This window comes from Seriola aureovittata, chromosome 7 (genome assembly GCF_021018895.1).
Source record: "Seriola aureovittata isolate HTS-2021-v1 ecotype China chromosome 7, ASM2101889v1, whole genome shotgun sequence".
Classification (NCBI taxonomy): domain Eukaryota; kingdom Metazoa; phylum Chordata; class Actinopteri; order Carangiformes; family Carangidae; genus Seriola; species Seriola aureovittata.
In genome coordinates, this window is record NC_079370.1 from 10,847,715 (window position 1) to 10,872,594 (window position 24,880).

The 24,880-nt window shown below is 39.8% G+C and overlaps 3 protein-coding genes and 1 non-coding gene across 5 annotated transcripts; 2 read left to right on the plus strand and 2 right to left on the minus strand.

Annotated features, from left to right (window-relative positions):
- Positions 1–9: 9 nt before the first annotated feature.
- Positions 10–12,408, minus strand: lpcat3 (lysophosphatidylcholine acyltransferase 3). Of its 2 annotated transcripts, none has more exons than XM_056380288.1 (13): positions 12,267–12,408; positions 9,856–9,963; positions 7,769–7,875; positions 7,114–7,207; positions 6,814–6,851; positions 5,242–5,420; positions 4,993–5,101; positions 4,813–4,899; positions 4,325–4,488; positions 2,446–2,593; positions 1,976–2,131; positions 1,363–1,506; positions 10–1,259 (listed from the first exon to the last, which is right to left on the minus strand). In XM_056380288.1, the coding sequence occupies exons 1-12, from the start codon at positions 12,349–12,351 to the stop codon at positions 1,387–1,389; spliced, it is 1,395 nt and encodes a 464-aa protein (XP_056236263.1). In that variant the 5' UTR covers positions 12,352–12,408; the 3' UTR covers positions 10–1,259; positions 1,363–1,386. The 2 variants fall into 2 exon arrangements, with proteins under 2 accessions (XP_056236263.1, XP_056236262.1); XM_056380287.1 differs by having other exon boundaries at positions 7,769–7,878.
- Positions 12,409–13,182: 774 nt separating this feature from the next.
- On the minus strand, positions 13,183–13,239 carry LOC130172963 (U7 small nuclear RNA). The gene has a single exon (XR_008828358.1). It is a non-coding gene; the product is annotated as a U7 small nuclear RNA (small nuclear RNA).
- Positions 13,240–16,747: 3,508 nt separating this feature from the next.
- On the plus strand, positions 16,748–20,709 carry tpi1b (triosephosphate isomerase 1b). The gene is made up of 7 exons (XM_056380341.1): positions 16,748–16,951; positions 18,707–18,830; positions 19,084–19,168; positions 19,299–19,431; positions 19,588–19,673; positions 19,771–19,858; positions 19,965–20,709. Exons 1-7 carry the CDS (start codon positions 16,843–16,845, stop codon positions 20,081–20,083), a joined length of 744 nt encoding a protein of 247 aa, XP_056236316.1. The 5' UTR covers positions 16,748–16,842; the 3' UTR covers positions 20,084–20,709.
- Positions 20,710–21,510: 801 nt separating this feature from the next.
- LOC130171965 (zinc finger protein 3 homolog) lies at positions 21,511–24,230 on the plus strand. The gene is made up of 2 exons (XM_056380329.1): positions 21,511–22,382; positions 22,484–24,230. The coding sequence occupies exons 1-2, from the start codon at positions 22,211–22,213 to the stop codon at positions 23,137–23,139; spliced, it is 828 nt and encodes a 275-aa protein (XP_056236304.1). The 5' UTR covers positions 21,511–22,210; the 3' UTR covers positions 23,140–24,230.
- The last annotated feature ends 650 nt before the right edge of the window (positions 24,231–24,880 follow it).

Genomic DNA, 24,880 nt, shown 5'->3' on the forward strand with positions numbered 1-24,880 from the left:
CAAATAAAATTAAAATAAAGAGGCATTCCCACAGTGGGATGGGATGCTTCTGCTTCACACTTTTTAATTATCGCCTGCTGTTGGAAACAGAAGAACAGGTCATAAGTGAAACTGTAAAAAACAAACACAAATGTTTTTTTCCTTCTTATTTTTGTGTGTTTTGTTTCCAGTTCAAAATGAGACAATTCCTCAACAGCCTATGTGTCCTGTTAGAGATGCCGGAGTGAATGTGGGATGATCTAAACAATAAACTTTAGTGCCTGCATGGTTGGGTAGTGCACAAGTCTCTTTCTGAAATGATCCTTTCATGTCAGTGTATTTCAGAGGTGAGGGCCAGGCTTGAATCGAGGCAGACAGAGAGACAGAGGAGTGGCTGAACAGGGAGAGGAGGATGTATGACAAGAAAAAAAAAAAACAGCTAAAACAGCAAATGAGGAAAAGGCAGGAGAACAATGCAAATCCATTCATGAAATCTTATCCAAAGCTACAAAAATGTTCTTTTTCATAAAAGCTGTTAAAACGCTATAAAATCAAGTCTTTTTTTTTTCCATCACAAATCAAATTAAAACCAGGACAAATGTACTGTAAAAACATTCATTAATACAAGGCCATTTTGAGTCGGGTGTTAGTGTACAGTGTGTGATTTACAGTGCTTGTATAACCACTGGCAGCCATTTTCAAGAAACAACCCCCCTGATTATTATTATTATTATTATTCTTTTTTATCATTATCATAATCTGTCTTTTGCAGAAAGCAGTATGCATGATGTATTATTACATTAGAAAGCGCCACATACGCTGACGCTGTGCTTAAACCTCCTGTAGAGGCTCAGTGCTGCTGCTAAATGCAGGTGGTGCGAGACATGAGACAGAGAAATGAAACATAAAACAAAATCGGAGTCAATGACAGACTCTGGACCCGTGACTGGTGAGTGCAATTCTGTGTCGACAGCATGTAAGTCTCTCAAGTTCTACAAGTCCCACATGTCTTAAAATAAAAGAAAAAAGAAAAATAAACAAACAGGAAATCGCCCCTGATTGGCTCACAATTACCCCACGTGGCACAATGGTAATTTCCTGTAAACATTTCTCAGAATGTTTATAAAAACACCCTTCCCATTTAAACACAAAAATATATAGAAATTTTTTTTTTTTTTACATGGACATACAGTATATATTACTAAAGGCCTTAAAATATTTTCCGTTCTGCTCCTTGAAAGTCACAGTTCCCTTCAGTGGATATTCAGCCTCAGACAGACCTGGAAGGAAAAACAGACATCATTTCACAGCTTGTCATTTGTCTCTATCACAACATCACTGACCAAAACAAAATGGTAAAACATAAGGTCTGTGCTTGCTTACCATGCCAAGTCTTAGTACCAAGTTTTATTCCTCCTTCTTCTGGCTCCGTTCTTCCTTAGGCACCAGCGCCTTACGGAGGTATGGCATGATTAAAAAGGCTACGAGGAAGAATACATGACCACAGAAATAGACTGAAGAATACACCTGGAAAACAGAGATGAGAGAACAGTCAAAGTTACACCTTACACCTAACCTGCTTACACACGGAAATGGACACACAGGAAATGGTGTCATTCATAAATTTTTGAGCTCTACATACTCTTGTGAGCTTATGCATAGATCGAAACTGGTGTTTTAAATAGTTAAACGTGCCAAAATGAGTGACAAGAAAAATCTTATCTTGCAAATCCCAGCCTTGCAATTGGTGAATCAGGCCCCTGCATTAGTGTCACATCACTGGCATTTAAACCCAACATGCTTCTCACAAATGCAGCCCCTTGTGTTGTTTTAGTACAGTGTCGTTTTTGGATGAGAACTCTCAGTAATTTAACTCTGCAGCTGGGTCCTCTTTCCCTCTTTCCTTATACCTCAACTATGACGACCAAAACTTAATGATATAAGTGAGAAACTACCACATGTATCCTGTGAGTCTACTGTTAGAGTTGTGAGTTACCTTGAGCCATTTGTCATAGGTGAAGAGGCAGAATGGCACTAGGGGGTAGCCCATGAAGAGCCAGTGTATAAACTGCTGGACTACATAGATGAGAGGGTAGAGCGCGCTGTTGGCCAACTTCGTCAGCAAGGGACTGTCCCTCACCAGTGCCAGGGCCTGTCACACACACAAACAAACACACACACACGTAACAGTAATATTAGATAGTAATACAATTAAAAAATGTTTATGTAATAAACTGATGCCAATATGTAGTCAATATGTGAAGTACATTTGATCAATAGTGTATGCCATTTAATGACTGATCTGATGATTGTTTCTTTTTAAAAATCAAACAATGTGTTTATATAATTACTGATGCAAAGATATATATTTTTTGAAAAACAGGTAAATAACAATGTATTGATCTAAATACTCAAATAGTTTAAGCTTCCTGCATGTGATTAATATTAGGTTACCCATCTCCGTACCTGTCTCTCTACAGTGATGATGAAGAACTCCATGGAGAAGCACAAGATGTACCCGGAATGAAGGCCATGCCAAATCGTCAAAAAGAACAGTGTGGCCACGTGAGACAGGGTCTTATTGCCAACGAACTTCAATCGTTTGAAGACATGTCTTAAAAAAAGAGAAGAGAAAAAAAGAATCAAGTCAAGACATTTGGATCACCTCTTCTTGACCAGAAATCTGGATAAAGGCAGTCAGAAATGCTAATGAATCAGCTATCACTATCTACCTGGCTCTCACTTAGTGAGATGTTGTTGCATAGCAACGGAGGTTATATTAAATCATTTTAACAACTTTACACCCTCTACAAAAGGTATTCATCAGTTCAGTGGTGGCCCAGACTACAGTGCGCGTGCAAGTATGTTTTCAGTCTCCAGACTTTCATCTGTCTGTCAAGCACTCCCTCTTAACACAGTGACTGACCAGATGTGTCGAGGAGAGAAAGCAGGAAGAATGTGGACTTCTCAAGCTCCTTTTTTATTCACTTTTCACACAACTACCTCTGTCACTTATCATGTTTACAACTGAGTGCAACACCATGAACAGCTTTGAGGAGACGCTGTCTGAAACCAACATAAATGCCACATTTCCATCACGTTTTCCACATGCTTTTCCATCGTTTGAGGTTTTAATTATGTCATTTTGTTGTGCGCTCTTCTCCTGCGTGGCGCCTGACTGGGGAATTAGCACCACCAGCTGTTTATCTCAATGAACCAAACCTACTAATATCCAAACAACAGTAGTGAATGGAAGTGCATTAATTTGCATATTATTTTGCAGATTTCCTGGAGAGTCAGTTAACAATTGTGTTGAATTTGAATGAAAACTTGATTTATGATGGTTTCAAATGTGGCCACCCTGAGAAGCTCTAAACACTTTTGCCATTAGTTGTGTTAATAAAACATTTTTACAGCCCTTCATCACATACAAAACACTCTTCTTCTCGTACTTAGTCAAACTTCTCTCATACATACTGGTTTCTGACTTACTTTATATATTTAAATGCCTCACAAAAAAAATTGTATGATTTATAATTCTTTCCAGCCCGTCTTCCAGAAGAAGAAGGTTTAATATCAATCTCACATAGTGTTAACTGAACCAGTTTATTACTAAACTGTTTAAATGTGGCTGAGAGAGTTGCAACTTAGAAGTGGCACACATGCAACTATAAATAGACTTTTCTTCATAGGTCAAACAATCAAGTCTGTATCTACCAAGGTCCTGAAAGCTCTCCATCCACCAGCCCTGCAGTGTAATATCACCCATAAGTAAAGTCCTCATTTACTTTTTTGGTTACTTGTTGAGAGACGTTTCACATTTCTATATCCCAAATACTTTTATTTCCATTTTAAAACCAATTTCGACTCCCCCTTCTTCACTCTCCATGTCTAATTTGGTTTCAAATAGCTGAAAGTAAAAATAAGCTTAGGTAGCTAATGCAGTCAAATGAAATGGACCATGTAATAAACTGTATGTTAAATAAATTGCTTTGCTCACTGTGGTCAACACCAAATGGTGTAACCTGTGCAAAGAATTTCATGCATGAAGCTTTTGCTTGAAAACTGTCTGTAATTGTCTTAAAACAGCAAACTTTTACAGCCCTCCCAGGATGTCCACTCCCTCCCGGTGATGATTCTTCTAGTCTTAAAAACAAACTGTGGACAGAGGCTTTGGCATGTGATACTGGGCTACTCCTTCTTGAATCACTGCCACATATGCATATGGGATTGAACTGTCTTGCCCTCCACCTCATTGTTATCATCTAAGTAAATATTTAACTTTTTACAGCACCATTTTGAATACAAGCTAGAGAACTTCACAGATTTCAGGCTCCACACTGACCTGGCAGCCCAGGCGTTTGTGTTGATGTTGAAGGAGGCAATGGTTCCTCCAAAAAGAGGCGTGGTTTCAAAGAGCCACACCTTCATGTTGGCACAGGCGTCCCACTGGTGCTTACCATCCACAACCCCATTGTAGCCCAAGCCAGATAGTATACATACACCCTCCTGTAAGACAAAAGACACATTATTGTCATCATTTGCATGTGTTATATCACCCCACAAAGCACAACAACCTGATAAACTGGGACTGCACCTATAAATGTGGGTGGATCAGGGTGTGTGAATGAAAAATGTTAACATATACATTTGAATGTGCAAAAAGGTTTGTAAAGGATGGTAGTTTCACTGTTTCTCTCATTGAAAGTGTTGAGCAAGGCACTGTGTATAAATGCAGTTTATAATATAACAGCTATATTTCAGGAACCAAGTGAGTAGCTGTTAGCTGTTTGCCGTCATGCACAAAGCTGAAGATCAAGAGTGGCTACTTACCGCTATAACCCAGCAGCTGACATATTTATACAAAATGACTTTCGCCCAAAGCAGAATAAACACACAGCGATACCAGAACGGCTGGGCCTGTGGAAAGGACATAGTTTTCCATTTTAGACAATGACAAAGACGTCCTGGTGCTTTGACTATGAGTACACAGTGATTACTTGTCATTCTCACCTCATACTCATCTGTTAAGTAGTAACTGTCTGGGTAATAGGGACTAAATATTGTATATATCACCAGGCAGACAAAACCCAGAGCAAACCTCTTCATAGCTGGTACAACACTGAAAGAAAAAGAAAGGAAAACATGAGGATGGGAGAGGAGAAGGTAATAATGTTAACTGCAGATGACACTGGACGGCTTGGCTTTTCATTTTTCATCTAATTTTTCTTTTCATCACTCAGAATTTTCTCGCTCTTTTACCTGTTTGGAGGCTTTCCAGGGCAGTCAGTGAGCTCCCCTGCCACCAGCCTCTGGTAGCTGCGCAGTGTAAACTGGGGCCCCACCAGGAAGCCTCCATAGAAGTAGGAGAAGCCGCACACCTCGAGCAGAGAGGGCACCGACGGCAGGGCAGCTGTCTTCTGCTCTGAACTCAGCTGCGACTGCAAAGCACGAGAGGGAAAAGACAATGAAAAATAAAAAGGAGAAAAAGAGTGACAGCAAGCAGGTATGACAGGAGGGAAGGAAGCAACAGAAATGGGAGAAGAGAAGGCATATGAAAAGGACACTGATGAGTTCAGGATTGAGCTAGTTACAAAAACATTTGACCAGAATCTACAATGACCACAAACTCAGTATGACTGCACTAAATACTAATTAATTGGCATTTAATTGCAGGCTGTAAACAGTGTACTGAGAAGGAACTCTTGGCCTTCATTTATATCAACCAGATGGAGATAACCATATAAAAAGACGGACTGAAAAGCACAGAATAATTACTGATTAAAATAAAAAATGAAATAAAGCAACAGAAGGAGCAATTAGCAGCTGTCACAGCTGTGTTAGCTGTACTAAAAAGAAAACAGACACTGCTCAAGCTCCTTAACAGACAAACCTTTTGTTATAAAATGAACTTCAACAGACTGGTAAAGTGAAGGCAGGGACACAAAAATGAATGACATGCACTTTAGTAGGGCTGAGGAAATATGATTATTTATACCAGGATGGCTCTAAGAGACCAGACTATGCCATTTATACTGGCCCAGCTATCTCTTTGACACCTTCGGTTGTATTCTGGCATTGTGTGTAATGTTACAAATGAGCAAGTCAGACTGTACTGTATCTGGTTACAGTTTCTCAGTTGAATTTGCATAAAACATTTACTGCATAACAATATATACTGACATCGCAATACATTATTATATATATATTGTGATAGAGGATTTATCTTTACCACCCCCTCCCATGTTTGTGCACATTTTCTAGCATTTCTTTGCCCTTTGTTTTGTCCTGTTGTTTCCAGCTGTTCTAAATCATGTTGTCTTCTCCTCTCTAGGGCCTTTAGTAGGCAAATAGAGAACGCCTGAGCTGACTGACACTACATATAGAGGAGAGGGTGAGACCAGCTCCTCTCGGGCACAAAGCCCCTTTGATATGCAGTTATTTCAGGTTGCTAGTAAAAGCTGTCCCAGTCCTTCTTTTGAGCTTGTCTGGTGTGTCCAGCTACCTACTACTACTACCACTACTACTACTACGTATTATTTGCTTTGCAATAAAGCATGCAGCCTTGTGGCGTCTAATGTTGTGGTGTGTGTTTGAGTCAAAGTTAAGATAAATCTGCTCCCACACACTGTACATTTATGGTAAATGTATTGAATTGAAGCTATGTTGGCATGGAAACATCTCTTTCATACATAACAGAATGAAAATAGAAGGGACAATAACTGGATCTAAAAGAGATAAAACAAAAAAAAAAACATTTCAAGACAGACATCATTAATATATTGACCAATGATCAAGCAGGCAAAAGCAAGAGAGAGAGATCAACCAACTCACTGGTTCCTTCCCGCCGTCATAGTAATCAAATGACAAACCTGTAATCAGAAAATGCAACTGGTGTCAGAGACTATGTTAGGGTGACTAATCCTTACATGATTATTTGAATGAAGACCTTAAAGCATGCAGAGGCCCTGTCAGTAGTTTATTGGTGTCTTAATCATTCACTAGAAAACAGAGGGGCATCACAACAACAATAGGAAGATATCAAATCAAACTCATAGGGAAAAAATGTCTACTTTTATCAAACAATTAAGTTCGTCAAGCAGAGCAGTGCAACGAGAGCTAGAGTTCACTCACCAACAAGTTTAAGCATGAGGACACAATGAGGCATAGTCCACTTGATGTCATACTCCTCTGTCGCTGTGTAGTAATATCCTGCCAGCAGGTATAACTGCGGGAAGATGAGGAGGGAAAAAATGAAAAATAAAAAACATCCAGGTAGCAAAGCTCAGCCTTATCAAATATGAGCAGCGGTAAAAGAAAACTTCATGGAGAAAAGAATGAAAACAGAGAATTGCTGTAACAATTCACAGGAAGTGATTTGTTTAAAAGGAACTCTAGAGTGGACACATTTTTCTGTTTAAAAACCTGGTTTCATTACCATCATTTTTGTGTCAAGTGTCGATGTACAAAGCAAGAGAATGCAAAAATAAATGCTACAACATTCCTACAGGAAGTATGTGACTACATCATAAGATTATCAGCCTTAGCTGTAAGTGGCTCTTTTGAATACACAGGTTAAACAGCATGTAGGCATTAACAAAGGATATTAAAAGGGAATCACAGACTGCAGATGCAGAAATCAGATATAAGGCTGCGCAGACAAACTGGCGGGCAGTACCCGAGCCACTGCGGTAAAAGTCTGGCAGTGCACAGTTGGGAGCTATCGCTATCAAGTAAGTCTGGGCACATGGAAAAGGAGAAAGAATATAGATAAACCGGGACACCTCACCATTTGAAAGGTAAAGCTGCTCAGGACAGTTGTTACTGTCCTCCCCATGAGCCTCAGCATCAGGAATTGGACAAGGATGCATACTGCGGAGTGATAAAGCTGAGAGCCTGGGTGAGAGACCGAAAGAAGGGGGGAGGGAGGGGGGAGGATGATGGTGAATGCAGTCATGTGTGACCTGTAGAACTGGACATGACAACCGCATTTTTCCTCCACAGTTCAGTATTGGCAGAGATGGAGAGATGATAACAAGGCACAGACATGATAAACATCTGACTTGAAATGAGCTCTCAAAAAGAGGGCTGGAAGAGAAAGTATTCCACAAGGAGAAAGATAAAGCAACAGACCTGCTGTAAAATCCAAGTGCAGCCACAACAGAATAAAGAACAGAGAAAAAAAATAAATGTTAGCAGTTTGTATTTAGTTCAACATGCTACTCTCATCCATGAAGAAGTGCCATCCATTCATCATGCTAGCCTATCCAGAGATCTTACAATTGCTGTCACTATGGTGAAATAGAAATATGACTCTACTCTACTGTAGAGCTGAAACAATAAGTCTTTTTATTGATCATTCAACTGTCAGAAAATTAAACAGAAAATTCAAAAATGAGTGTCATGTTATAAGCAAAACCTCCAAAGATTCAGTGGTTGTGTTTTCATATAATATTTGCTGGTTAATTGATATTAAATTGAATTAGGGCTGCAACTAGTAATTATATTTACTATTGATTAACCTAGACAGTAATCAGCAGATGAATCAATTTCTTGTTTTGTCTATGAAATGTCAGATAATAGTGAAAATGGCTGTTATAATTTACCACAGCCCAAGGAGATCTTTTGAAAATTCTTGTTTTATTTAACCAACAGTCCAAAAGTGAAACATGTTCTGTGTTCAAACCTACTGATCTGTTGAAGGCTAACACATTTATTTCCTTGTCAATCTAGAAATCATTCAACAATAGTTGATGACTCATCCTCAAGCAAAGACTTGAGCTTGATCTTCAACTAGATATCCCTAAGCCATTATGTTCCAAACTTAATGGAGCAAAGGTGCTGTCTGTTTAAGTCCAGTGTCTCTTGTGTATGTTTCAACATTTCATTAAATGTATTTCAATGTTAAATTATATTTTGCTATTTCAGATATCTCAGATAACTAATGGTTTAAGTAGCATTTACAAATTTACTCTGCAGAAAAAAATGTGTTTGTGTTGTAGTTAAAATCAGTAAACATTTACTTATACATGTAATCTAATACATGTGTATATATTAACTAATGACATAATGTAAAGATCTAACATCTATCTCTTTTTTGTTATATTTCAGTTTCTTTTTTACATTGACTGTGTGACAAGTTTTGTTTTATTATATATTCCCCTTGAAACCTTTGTTCATAGTTGTTAATGTGCAGATCTTTTCCTATGTATAATGAGTTCAAACGGACCCCAGGAAGACTAGTAACCACATCAGTGAAAGCTAATGGGGATTTTCTTAACAATAAACAGCACCTTAAATAAATGAGGTGTGGACTCAAGTCTTATGACTTGTACTCAAGTCAGTTGAATAATGAACCTGATGACTGACAAACTCTAACAGACAATGTAAATAGTGTGACCTTTAAATGTAAACATACCCTGTGGTGCTTCTGACCACTGTAACACTATGGAGTACGGCTTTTTTTTTTCCTAATGAGCTGGTCTTGTTTAGTTTATCTCAAGCATACACACAGAAAAGAGAAGAGGAAAACAGCAATGCACCATCAAAGGCAGGGAAGAAGAAGACTGCTTGCAAATAAATTCTAAATTTAAAAATTGGCTAGCAAATGTTTTATGAAGAAAGAAATGCATCCAACACATTTGTTAGAACTCAAGGATACACAAAGCACACTCACTAACTTGAAAAAGAAAACTTCACAGGGCAGCTTTAAAGTAGGCCTGACACATATTTGAACAAACTTTAAAACTGTGGTCGGGTAAATTAACATAACTATACATAAATAATGGTATTATTACTTTTCTTTTTTTTTTTTTTTTTACAGCTGAATAATACTTTCTACCACAAACACATCACAAATCTTTCTCTTCGTCTCACCAAAGTTGAAAGCTGCTAGCGCCAGTCCAGAGAACGTGTGGAACAAGTGGATAACTGTGGCAGGCTGGTGGAAAAAGAACCGCCGGTACACCAGAGCACAGGGATACCCTGCAGGAGAGACACAGAGAAATACAGAGGAAAAAAAACTGTTAAAGTATGTGCTTTCATATCAGCCAAGTGAGCTACTGTTGACACTTCATCGTATTAATAACACTGACCTTGTGGTAGAAACACATGGCACACACACACATACCAACACATTAATACCACTGGTGCGCATGTGTGATGTGTGTTGGTGTAAATCTGGCATCTCAAGGAGAAAGATAACTGTCTGAAGTGGGACTAGAGAAAGAACAAACATTCACCAGTGATTATGGTAAAATGTCTTCTTACACAGGATCATCTAGTTCATTAGTTAAGATTCATATTTGCAGTAAAAACTCTGCAAAGTGAATGTGAATGTGACAGTAAAATGACAGACAGTCCACCATCTGAATCAGCTGTTTCTGATTGGATGAGAGGATCAAGGGTCTGCAACTTTGTCCTTTGAGAGACTAACAAAGAAAGATAATTAGTGGATATCAATCCAGGACTAGCATATTCATATGCACAGCAGCAGCTTGGATGCAGCTTAATATAAAAGGTTGTTGTATTAATTCATCTTTACTTGTAAAGTCACACTCAAGCTTCCATCTTCTTCTGCTGGTTTACTTTAGAGGAGAAGGCGAATGAACCATGAATTCATCTTAATAACAAGTATTGTTGGTGGAATCAAAGCCTGATACAGTTTATTCCTCTGTGCTATAGATCTCCATTGTTGTCCTAACACTAAAAACCCATCAATGATCAATGAGCCACACTATTGCACTGGGAGACAAGTTGCTTTATAATGATGAAAAGGGGCACTGAAGTTTATTTTGAGTCAACCCCACATACACTAGCCTGCTATAATAAATATTCCATAGCGCATATTAATACTAGTGTATTAATATTTGGCTGAAAATGTGCAACTGTTGAGTAATGTTTTAAAGTAATTTTTTTAGTTCATGGGATTTGTGCACATTTAAAATATATATATATTTTTTTAAAAACAACCATATCCTTTCAAAATTTTTGCAATCCATTAAATGAGGTGTAGGCTGCTGTGGGGCTTATCACTTCGATTAGCCACTTGGATGCAGAGAATTACAGGCTTCTTGTGAGACTGATCTGTGGCTGATGTGGTCTTTTTTTGGGGGGGGTTATAGCTGCATTCAAATCCCACACAGTGCACAACAGCTGGCTGACCAAAGCCCAACGTTTGTCAAGCAATTTATAACAGAGGAAAAGCTGATGAAACCTCTTGCGATTTAAGATTTCACTACAAGACAGTTACTGTGTGACTACAATATTATGCAAGATACACCAAGTAAGACTGAGACAAGGAGGATGCAACAGGCTGATAGAAGCGTTTCAGGCGACAAGACAACCAAGGTCTCATCTGAATGGCCATGTGCAATCTATTATTGTAGAGAAAAACAGACGTGTCCATGTGTCAGAGCAAAGTTCAGAGAGGACAGCGTGGAGGACACCCTCCCCCACCCCATCCACACACACACACACACACACACACACACACCCCTGACATTCCCACCCTGCAGTCCTGAAAGAGCTAAATGTTACAGCCCACTGCAGACATTAACTTGAAGCAAACTTGTGCATCTTGAACGAAAAGTCACAGTAAACTATAATGTTTCCCCTCTACTCAAATGTGTAGTGGGCCCATATTTTGGCAGCCTGCGCTCATTCACCGTGTCAAAGCTTTTCCCTCCCCCAACAAAAACAACAACATTGTGGCTTTTATTTTCACCGACCTCAACAACAACACTGGTCTCATACAATCACGCTAATCCTACAGCCTACTAACAATTTCATCACACCGGAGGAGGCGGGGGTGTTTTGGTAGTCTGAATTGTAACTGCCTAGCTTACTTGACCTAGTTGTCTAGTTTGGTAGTCCAACAAATAGGACATTAATTTAAAAAATGGCAGACAGATACTGAAATTATTATACAGGACACCCGAGCCCCCACTAAAAACTAGCCGAGTACCAGAACCTTCATGCCGGTTACTAGCCACACTTTACCCGCTGGTGGTGATAGTTTGCAGGAAACGTGAATATTAAGGGTGTTTCGGGGGAAGCCCGCTGACTAATTAATGAAGAGAAATCTTTAGCTGTCCTCAAACTAGCAGAGCAAAACAACTGGTTTTCAGCCTGTAGCTATATATCACAGTCGGTACCTGACTGAGCGTCATGTTAGCAGTGACAGTTACACACAGCAGTGAGAGCTGCCCGGTGCTCTAACCTGTCACCGGGGTGGGTGTCATTTCGGCTGGCTACCACAATAACGGATCCCGCGAGGCAAAACTCACCGATTAAAATAGATAAAATGAGCCGAACCGCTGGCTCCGGGGAACCTAAGGACTCCGACAGATTCTCCAGCAAGGGAGCCGCCATCTTTCTTGAGGGCGGAAACGTCCTTCCGTGGCGGTCCAGTGAACTCTTCTGACTCAGAGCGTACACACACACACACACACACATACACATACACATACACATACACCGCTTTTTAAACTCCCACTACGGTTCAACCTCCAACCAAGTTTTAACTATGTTTCCCCACCTCCAACCCCTCCTCTCTTTGCCTTACCCGTCCGTCATTAACACGGTTTCATTGTTTTTCTTTAAACGTGTCACTAATGGTTGCACCTATAGGTTGACAGGCATCTGCAGCAACGCAACCAGACTTATGCAACGAAGTGCAGTAAAGCAGTCAACTAATGCATGTAAGTATGTGAACATAAACCCTCTATACTCAAAACAGACATGACATAATGGTGGAAGTTTGCCCCCATATGGTGACACGCAGAAATAACAACCCTAGTTGGCTGCAAAACTTTTAGACACGCGAAGCCCTCTAACAAAATATAAACTTTCGCTTTTTATTTCTTTTTTTTTTGCTAAATGAGAATTAAATAAGCTGCTGTAGCTCTTTAAATAAAATTAAATTAAATAAAATACAAAATTAAGAAATAACGAGTTACCAAAAAAAAGAAAAAAGAAACCAAGACAAAAAGAAACTTTATGCAGGGATATTATACAAATACATGTTTGGATTTACTTTATCTATTGTGGATGGGCACTTAAAAAAGTAATGTTTTGATGCAATCAGAGGACATTTATGGTTTGTATTTTCTTTTGCTCTTCCCGTATTCCAAGATCATGCAGAGCTGACTTGATAGAGACATAAATAACGTGTGTTATGTGATTTTATTTTAAACATTCTGTGTGGGCTTCTCTTTAAGAGAAGCCTGCTAGACAAATATCTAAAGAGCAAAAATTCCTGGAGAACGAATGAAACGCCGACATTACAAGTACTTTATGTACATACCTTATTGTCATGGTGTCACGATGTGTCTAGCCCAAGGGCCGCTGACAATAAAAACAATATCAACAAAACAAAAAATGGTTTATATATTTGTGACAAACACAAACTCTAACATCTTTAAAAATGTAACTTTATTTTATTTTTTTTTACCGCAGTGCATGCAGGGAATACAAAACCTAGCTCAATATACTCCAATCAGAAGACTAGATACTCGGCCAGACAGTACAAAGGGGGCGGGAATTTTGTCATCTCAGCCAATGAAACACAGTCTCAGCCACAGATCACGCATGCAATTTATTTTAAATAGGGATACACCGATAAATATGTTAAAACTGTAGTTTTTGTGGATAGAATAGCAAATAAAGAAATTAATGTGAGTTTACAAGTTGAAATTTTTAGATTATAGATATCAAAACTGAAATTATACTTATGTTTATGGTCAAGTCACTGTGGCTGTGATTAATTCCTTCCAGATCAGTTTAGAATTAATTATTACATAATACCATTTAAGTACACAACATATCCTTTCTTTTCATTCATATTTTGTTGCAGGTCCAAAACCTAAACATCTTCAATTTACTATAATGTGGGACCAAGAATAGTAGTAAATTCTTACATTTGAGAAGCTGCAACTGTCAATTATTTTTGCCATTTTGGCTTGAAAATTATTTATTTTCTTATCAAAATAGTTTGCAATTATTTTTCTATTGATTGACTAATTGATCAATTGGCTAATTCAAGCAACTAATATGGTGTTGTGATTTACTTTTGTACCAAATGATGACAAAAGGATTAAAAACAACAAGACTGTTAACTCAACATGAGCCACAAATTCAACCCTATATACCTAAACACAAATGCAAGAAACATCTTATAGCAAAGACTCTGAAGTTAAAGTTGCCCTGATGTGATCTTTCATAGGCAGCAAGTAGAGGCCATGTTTTCAGGTGATCATAAAAGCAGACATTTCACTGTGTTATAATGAAGTCTTTTACAATTGTAAACAACACATAAAATCTCCTCCATCTCCTCTCTGCTTCGACCAATCCCGTCACGGAGTCCGCGCAGCCTGATTAGCATACAGACAAAACACACTGTAAGAAGCAGGTGACTGCGCTGCGCTCATTTCAGTTTCAGCCACTTCGTAGAGACTCATCTTCACACTGGCCTCAGTCACTGCAGGTGTCCCTCAAAAAGCCTTTTGAGGATGTGATGGGACTACCCTCCTCTCCCTGCGGACCGTGGTCACTCCGCGTTATTAATTCGCGCTTACTTTCTTTTAAACACGCAGTCTTCACGAAACTCCATCCAGTTAAACACCACTTGAAACTGGACGAAAGGGGGGAAAAAAGCTACTTCAAGCTAGTTATGTGCAGTGGCTTTTTAACAGGAAGTAGCATCACTGGAGTGTAGCTTCATCTTCCTCTTCTGTGTTATTACTGGAAGCTCATCAATCTGTGTTAAAGATGCAAGGCGCCACCTATTGGACTGGGGTGTGTGTATCATGCTACAGATTGGTAAATAGAACATAGACTGTATATAAAAATAAATAATTCATGAACAAGAAAATTCCTGTGCTTGGTGCGTGTACTTCACTCCTCACGTTTCACTCTGCACAAAGGACGTTACTTCCAGTTTCATTCATGCTGTTGAGACTCATCCTGACACTGGCCTCAGTCACTGCAGGTGTCCCTCAAAAAGCCTTTTGTAGCTGTAACAACTGGCCAAAAATAACCTCACAGATTGTTTCAAACCCAGATTTGTCCCCACAACCATAGCAAGACATGTATGCACACATGTACATGTCCTAACAGAAGTTGATCTGCAATAAAGCTATACCACTATATCCCCATATAGACTAGAATAGCTTGTAAGAACCTTTATGATATACCTTACCTGTTACCTTTTTGAGACTTATTTTGAAAGCAATATGTGAGGCTACATGGGAGAGTGGTCTCAGACTTTTGGCCACCACTGTATATAAACTAACCCTATACTGAGAGGTGTTCCTAATTTTTTGTCCATCCCATTTATAGGAATTAGACTTGACAAACTATTAGGAGCACTTCTCAGTACACTTAAACATTACCACAATTACAGCCTCCACACTGACCATTAAAATAAACCAACACTTTTCAAACAGATTCAGCAAATACTGAACATTATAATTCTCAAGAAGGAGGATTTACTGAAAGGCCTGTTCCATTATACTGCATTAGTTTCATCCAGGTTCACCTAATACATATATATGAATTCAAATTAAAAATCAAGGAGACTTACAAATGCTAAAACAAATCAGCCCTTTATTTAAAGTTTACCCAATATACAGCAACGCTTAATAAAATGCATTCCTTTGAACAGAATGGTAATGGGGTTAATGGGGCAGAAATAAGTGACTGCAGATTGCCTTAAAGATCCACTGTGTAACAGTTACACAGTGGATCTAAATTTTAGATCATCCTTCTTCACATTTTCTATATGATATTCTGCAGCCAAATTTGTGCTTCTTGATAATAAAATGTGATAATTTGCATTTACTATTATTTGTTTCTGTGTGTGTTTGTTTTTTCCTCCCTGTGACACACAATAAAATGATTTGCATATTTTCCATAAATGATGACAATAGACTTTGATGCTATAAAAATTTGAGTCACATTGGACTATTTTAGATTTTTGTTTTGTTTTTTAATTCTTCTTTGAGTAAAAAGAGAATGAGGGCTTGGGGTTATTTTGATTTATATACTGGGGCTTAAATATATATATTTTTTCTGTGCTTATTAATAATAATAAAAAAACTAATGTGCAAATTGCTTTAATACTGGGTCTACATGTGTTATCGGACTCAGTTATTCTTTCCAACTGCATCTTAAAAATTGCCATTAGGAGCTTATGAGGTTTATCTTCACTGTTGATTTTTTTCACATGCATTCCTGTTTCAGCCGTCAGGGAGCAAACATATCTCTCAAGACACGTATTCACCACTATGCCAAAGTTTTAGGCATTTTAGATGTTTAGATTCTTCTCCATCACCCAGGCGTCTGAAGTATGTTGAAAGTTATTATTTATGGCATTATGTTTTTACTATTAGAGCCTAAAACTTTTGCAAAGCACTGCATGTAAATGGACCAAGTGCTCAGGGTCATCTTGCTGAAATCCAAGGTTTTACATATATTTTGTCACATTTTCTAATTTAAATCTTTATTTCCATGAAGCTAAAGCTATTCTGATGACGTGATGCTATGTGGTATATATGACACCAAAACACATCTTATGTTTTAGCCTCGTACTTTTTTTCCCTCTGGGCCCCAATGTAACAGGTGCACTTGAATGCAGCATGACATTTTGCTCTTCCCCTTCCTCAAATGGGGAGATGCGTTTGCGGGCGTGCCGCCATAAACCAATGGAGCTGAGTGAGAGGAGGGGTTAAATTTTCCATGTTCATAAATACCCCTCGCTGCTGTCTCACGTCCGCTCTCTTGCCCCAGACGAAGTGCACAGTGGTGTATTGTCGGTACCGTTTTTAATTCTCAGCAAACACCTTCCCGAAAAAACCCGCAAACATGACCAGGAAATTCTTCGTCGGTGGAAACTGGAAGATGAACGGCGACAAGAAAAGCCTTGGGGAGCTCATCCATACCATGAACGGAGCCAAGGTGGACCCCAATGTCGGTATGTGGCTCTAGACAACCGCTACACAAAATCTCCCTTTGTGTGTTTAAATTTTCAGCCTGTAGTTTTCTGATTGGCATTATCACACTTTTAGTTGCTTTAGCCACGTTTCATTTCCTCGATGCCACATCCTGATTTCCATCCAGAGTGAAAAACGGCTCGGTCGTTCAATAAATCAATGACACAATTAGCATCACAGACCATCTCCTACATTTGATGCCCTAATAAAGTTACATTCACTGTGAGCTTTTCAACCGAGCTAACACAAACCTACAGGCAGAAAAGAGATGTGTGAATACAGATGAGGGACGCTCAGATGGGATTTTCAGTAATGTCGGTGGTGGGTGTGCGTTTGCAGCTGCACGTAGTCCAGCAGCCAGCCCTGCCTCTGCTGTGAGAGGGCAGGGTGCATTCAAGTGCACACTGATAAAACAGTAGTCTATTGTGAGCTTCTTTTGCGAGTTATTTTTAATGTGACCTGTTGAGACAGTCTGTTGCTGAAGAGCAGGGCGAGAAAAAACATCACGGCCACGGGGGTATTAGTCAGAATTGTTCATGTGTGGTAATCCAGCCTACAATTTACGCAACGCGTCCTGAACGCAACAGTAGACATTTGGCCTGTTGCTGTCTGCTTCCTGCTGGCTGGAGACAAACTATACACAAGATGCCGCCGCTGTTGCTGCTGTTTTAAGACGCTACTGTATTTGTTCAGTGCGTGATACTCTGAACACACAGCGGGGAGACGCTGCGTGTGTCTCGGCCTGTTTCCGCTGTCGACAGGCCAGTTGTGCTTCTCCTGCAAACTGGAGTTATGTAACTGTAATGTTGTGTATGTCTCTCACAGGCCTGATCTGCACAGGAGCAAACTGTCATTCTGTTCAGCCTCTCCTTGGACCTTGCTCCATTAATGAGTCGCCCCCCCTTACAGAGCCAGGCTGAAACCCAAGCACCGTTTTCCCATTGGCCTCTCTACTGAGCTTTAAAGTCAAAGTTCAGCTGGTTCCTCTCTCAGGCTGATTTTCTTCACATGAAGGATATCTAAACTCTTTTATTTGACCTTTTGAACTCCGGCTCATGACTTTTCCTTGACTTCTGCAGAATGCAGCCATGTGTGCGACCTTTTGGAGGCTGAACTCAGACCTTTAATGTAGAGAGGTCTGAGTACAGTGACAGTGGAGAAATGACCTTTACTCTAACCAATGATAAGGAGAGGTGTTTAATATAGACTCCTGTAACCCCAAAGATATAGTTACATTGTGAATGTCAGTGTCTGAGCTTTACTGTACTTTGCTTGACTCATGCAGACTGTCCTGCTGTTGACTTTGGTAAAATGGGCAAACATGGTTTAGTGAGTTAATATTATTTTTTTCAGTGGGGCAGTACAAATCTGGTGCTTGTGTTTGATTTCAGTGCTGCTGCAACAAGTCTTACTGATGTGAAGAATCCAAAACACTTATAACTAACTTAACTTAACTGTTGCACATTGGTGTAAATCAGTTTGAAATGAATGGCAGTAAGGCTACGTCACTGAAGTGATACAATTATTTGAAATGAAGAACAAATGCGTATTAATATAAGCCATCTCACCTGCATTATAAATGACAGTTTCTCTGAATTATTTTATAAGTCCAATTAATATCTTCTGATGTACCAAAAGTAGATTTCAAATTATCACACCATTAACTTTAAGGAAGCTGGTCAAAAATGTATTTTTATAAAATGTAACCTAAGCCTGGTTTTGTTCTGTCGTAACAGAGGTGGTGTGCGGCGCTCCAGCAATCTACCTGGACTTTGCCAGGTCCAAGCTGGATGCCAAGTTCGGTGTGGCTGCTCAGAACTGCTACAAAGTTGCCAAGGGTGCCTTCACTGGGGAGATCAGGTACGTGTTGCCTCCATCAGAGGAAAATGACAAAGGTTTGATAGATAGTGAGCAAATAAACATGAATACATGAAAACAACTTAATCATGCAGATGGCTGAAATGCAGAGAAATAGCTCCATGGTCACTTGAAAAAGCCTCTTCTTCAGTCGGATCACAAATACAAAATCTTGTGTTTTTTTTTTTTTTTTTTTTTTTAAATGGAGCAGATTTGATCATTTTTGTAATTATTCTATGAATATTATTTGTTTCAGCCCTGCGATGATCAAAGACTGTGGTGTGCACTGGGTGATCCTGGGCCACTCTGAGAGGCGCCACGTCTTCGGAGAGAGCGATGAGGTAATCCTGGGAGGTTTTCATCCCATAGCTTTATCACTGTCTGTAGTGGCACTGAAAGGTAAGGCATCCTTTTTAATGAGTAAGATGGACAGAAAAAAAACAAACATCACTGCATCTTGTGTTGTGGCAGCTCATTGGCCAGAAGACAGCCCACGCTCTGGAGAATGGTCTCGGTGTGATCGCCTGCATCGGCGAGAAGCTGGACGAGAGAGAGGGCGGCATCACAGAGAAGGTCGTCTTTGCTCAGACCAAGGTCATCGCAGGTACGCGGCTCCACACAATCCCATTGTAGAGGTTTATATGCTCAGCCTAAATATTTCAACACATATTTCAGAGGGAGGTTTGTGCGAGTTAGAGAGTGGAAAACAGAAAAACTTGCGAAATACAAATTCAAGTCTTATCACACGTCTCTTTCACAGACAATGTAAAGGACTGGAGCAAGGTCGTGCTTGCTTATGAGCCTGTGTGGGCCATTGGCACCGGCAAGACTGCCTCCCCACAGCAGGTAAATATTAGAAACCACTGAATATTTCCTGATTTTATGATTACTACAGTCTCTTACATAACCCATCATAATGCGTCTGGTTCTTGTGACATCTCAGGCTCAGGAGGTTCATGACAAACTGAGGGGATGGCTGAAGACCCATGTATCTGAGGCTGTTGCCAGTTCTGTGAGGATCATCTACGGAGGTCAGTCACTGTGACGAGAGGAAAAAAATAATAATCATATTCTTGTTTTGGTTTCCCACGTCCGTCTCTTCTCATGGGTCTGCGCTCTTCTTCTTCTTCTTCTCAGGTTCTGTGACCGGTGGTACCTGCAAAGAACTTGCCTCCCAGAAGGACGTTGACGGTTTCCTCGTTGGTGGAGCCTCCCTCAAGCCAGAGTTTATCGAGATCATCAACGCCAAGTTATAAAAAAAGAAAATTTAAAAAAACCCACGCAGCTGCAATGTCACCACGTCCAGATTAGAGGCCAGCTCCATTCAGATGATCCAGTTCCACCATCCCTCACTCTCAGCACTTAGCCATCTTCCCCTTTTTATTCAAAGTATTTTGTGTAATGATGTCATTCCCTCCTTTTCCTTTATCTTTTTTGGGTATATTTTGTCTTAAAGAAAAGGGACAGGTTGACACATGCACTGTCCTGCACTGAAAAGAGTTAAATCCACTGAGAAAAGTCTGTGTGCATACTAACTTCCACACCAAGTGCTCAAGCTGTAAAGACTGACAGTTACACCTTGAGGTGGACAAGCAGTCCACGCCTTTACTTGAATAGTTTACCAACTTCTTTGTGTAAACGGTGTCACAGCTCTTGTCAATCAGATTTATTTGTCTTTTTAATATTGGTGTCTCTTTTGTGTAATTATGATGTTCTTCTGTGGCTTTTACCTCCCTGTAGACGTGCATGATCCGCTCTCTCTCATTGGCTGTTTCGCCAAGAGGGAGGTGTCCATTACATGTAATCCATATTGTGTCATGGCCGATGGGTTTAAGGGTGGGATGGCTGTAAGGAAACATTATAATAAACGGTTTAGAGACTGTTTCAGTGTGTTGTTGTCTCTTGTTTTTCTTTTGCCCCGATGTCATCTATCCTATGACTTTCCCATGAAACCCTGAAATTACATTTTATATGACACATGCTTGAATATACCAGTCGGATTCATAACCTGCTCTTCAGGCTGCTGTGTATTCCCACACACACACACAACAGTAATCCCAGTGGTATTCTCAGGATGGCAGAGAGAGAGTATCTCATTACAAGAGTGGACTCCTGTTAAGACAATGCCATGCAGAGAAGCATTTCGCTGCTATTTTTATCCCGGCGCTGAACCAGAACAGACACGAAGCAGTCAAAGATTCATGTATTGGGCAAATTATATGCCCCTGTACAGACACAGGTAAAGTCCATCAGACTGTAAAATAAAATCCAAAGCTCACTGAGAATTTTAATCACCACATCTCGTGCTTTGTTCCCACTTCAGGTCTCTTATTAAGTCTAAATGCAGCGTGAAGAGCACTTGCCGTCCAGCTGCTTAATAGTTCTCTCTCCCTCGCACGACACTTCCACTTTACTGGACTCGCTGCACAAGCCAGGAAGCAAATCCACATCGCTCTGAAGTCACTTCTTACATATCAATGTCAAGACAAGGGCAAGAGTGTTTTTTTTTTTTATTAAAAAAACAACTTTTCCTCTTAACAGTTTCAGTATTCAGTAGAATAAAAACAAACACACACACACACACACACACATATATATATATATATATATATATATATATATATGCATTTACATATGCATATAGTAACATATGCACATACATATGCATATAGTAACAGCATTAATCAGTTATGCAACACCAGGATTTTCAGGCAGAGTGGGCTAAAAGGTCAGAGGACAAGAAAGGCTTGTCCACTCCTATTGAGCTTCCTTACTTCCTTACTCGTAACAATCCACTACTCCTGCTGAGGAATATTATTCTGTCCCTGGTTTGCTCTCTACAGGGAAAGACAAGGGCTCAAGATTAAGAAAAATGCATGAGTCACCCTTAGGCCTTCACCATTGCAGCTATTAGTAGTGCTTTTCATCCAATTAATAAAAGCGTTGATAAAGCTTATAATGTTGTAGTTTTTGTATGGTCAACAAGTACTGCGTTGATGCACTGTACTGCAGACTGCATTATACACTCAGCGGCCACTTCATTAGGTTCACCTCTGGATATTCACCATCACTATGACCTCAGTGCGAAAGTAAATTAACTTTATGACAGTGTTAAAAAAACATCATTAACATCTTGGTTGTTTCTGATTACATGAGACTGTACAGTTGTATAAAGTGGCCACTGAGTCCGCCTCCCTCTGCAGCCTGGAGAAGATCTGGGCTCTGACCTTTGCCCCCCGGTCCTGCAGGGGGCGGTAGTTCCCCACATTGAACACTTTGCGTGGCTCGGTCTCATGTCCGTGTTTACAAGCGAAGCGTGACGTTCAGGGACTCGCACTAATACGCCTCCAAGCGCAACTAAAAGCTGTTCATTTCCTGTAAAAATGTGCAAAATGCTGTCACTGAAGGCTTTTCTCAGCGAGAGGCTGACGGCGGCAGCGGAGGAGATATTTGGAGCTGTTGAAAAGACAATAGCCGAGTACAAAGAGGAGATCTGTCGCTCCAAAGATTTAGAAATCAGTCGTCTCAGGATGCAGCTGAAGCTCCTCAAGTCAGGTTGGTTTGAATCTCACTGCAGCCAAACCTCATTCACTTTTACATTCATTCTTAGTTCAATGACACGACTGTGATTTTGCTCTGTGTGTCTTTTTCCTCAGACCCTCGGGCAGATAGATGTCTTGGAGCCCAGCTGCAGCAGCACACCCATCACCACCACCATCACCATCCTCCTCCTCCTCATCAGCAGCACCACCAGTCAGTCCCTGCTGTGGAGGCTCCCGAGTCCCAGCACTGTGAGGAGGATGAGGGCAGCAGCATGGAGCAGGAGCACCCGGAGCCCTCACAGATCAAGAAGGAGCAGCAGAAGAGCCACAGGGATTTCTGGATGGGTCACGACGCGGAGCAACTGGACAGCCTTGAGTCAGACATCAAAGACTTCATCTCATCTCCTGCAAGTCTTAAAACCAGTCTGCAGGACACCACGTTACCCTTCCACCCCTTCCACAACAACAACAGCAACAGCAGCAGCGAGGACAGTAAAGAAAAACCCTACAGCTGCTCTGTTTGCGAGAAGCGTTTCAGTAACTGCTCCCACCTCGCAGCTCACATCAGGACACACACGGGGGAGAGGCCATACAGATGTGAAATATGCAGAAAGACTTTTATCACAACGAGCGCTCTGAACAGACACCAGACCATCCACACCGAGGGGAAACACTTTGTGTGTAATTACTGTGGTAAATCCTTTAAATGGATGGAGTCTCTTGGCAGACACATGCGAAGTGTTCACAAGAGGGAAAATATGCCTGTATGACACTCTGCAGCTGGACATTGAAAACACACTCGTCCAATAGATTAGATATGTTGTTATTATGTATTAGTCATCTATGATTTAATTATATAAAATAGGTGCAAACAAAGAATGTAATGTCTGTTTTCTATCATTAGTTGTGAATTATGTTGTTAAATGTGCATGGACCTGATGAAGCCTTGTGTACAAAAACACTAGCTGCAGTAACTTATGTGTAAATAAACTGTCGGAGTACCCTAAAGTTTTTTTTTTTTTTTTTTGTAAAAAAACAAAACAAATTACGGCCAATTTATTCTTACAGAATAAAGTCCAAATACTCAAAGTACTCTGGTATGGTTCAATGTTTTCTGCTTTCTGAAGCATAACATTAGAAAAGGGAGGCTGCACTGTGCTCCAGTAGGTGGCAGTAACAGCATTTCATTCATAATTTCTACAACATCTAGACTATTTGTTAGTGTTCAGGCCCTAGTGTCTAATGTAGTGAGTGTGTGCTTCCTCTCTGGGAGCTGCAGTAATCTCAGCCTGTAGTCTCTTTTTCACAATAAGAAAACATTAAAAAAGATGAAGATGGTATGATCGACACACGCAGTATATTTCCTTCACCTAAATAGTTATAAGAATAGTATAACGACCAGATTAAATGGATCCATGAAAGGGAGATATCCAGGATACAACCACAGACCATTTAAAATTAAAATTTTACTTTGGAATCAAATATTTAAATGCTATGGGGATTTTTCTCCAATCTTTCCCATGTGAGAAGTTTCTGTCTACTGTAAGTGAGGACATAACTGTGAAGAGAAGTAACCTCTCTTTCCCTTCTTTTTATTTACTCACAAATTACATTTTGTTTTGGAAAAATAATCTCACTTAACGTTGTCTGACGGTATCATATATAGTTTCCTGTATCAGCTTCTTCCAGCGCTTCATCGGTTCCAAACTTTCATGGAAACTATCCGATTTCTACACTGAAATATTAAAATCCAAAACTCCATGTTTTTCAAATGGAAACATTCTAGTTGTCTGGTGCATTAAAAAAAAAAAAAAAAAACTCAATTCCATAAAAATTCTGCTTGACATACTGTAATAGATGTCTTTGGAAACTTCACCACTAGAATCTTAAATAAAGTCCTGTGGGTTTGAACTATATTTAACTTCACAGCTTGAGTTTGTAATGACTGATCCATTGGTGGGTCAGTGGCATTTAGAGACTCTAAACCGCATAGTGGTATTTAAGGAATAAATTGGCTAAAAGGACCACATGGACCACAGCACATTTTCAAATAAAATTATACTCAAAGGGGCTGTAAGGCCACATTTTTATGATTTACATTTGACAAATCAGTTTTTTATTGTCTTCTTTCTTTCTTTTTTAAAAATGTTTTTGTAGTAGACATTTTGACTTGTTTCAGTAGGAAAAACAAAAGTGTGAGTGATAACATTAACAAGTGTCCCATACGTCCTGGCGGTGTGACAGTGAGCCAGCATGAGAAACAGCAGAATAACTTGCCTGTGTGTCTAACCAGCACCATTAGGAGTGGAAGATAAGGGTGTATGAGTGAGATAGAGAGGGAAGGTTGAAGAAGCGATGAGCCAAAAACACAACTCGTTTTAATTAGTATGGATTCATTTTAACTTGGTAGCTACTGGAAAGTGGGTTGGTGGCAAACTGTTTGTCCTGGCTGAGTGTCCGTGTAGCAACGTCCAAACTCACAGGCAAATATGCCTCAAACTGGGAATCTAA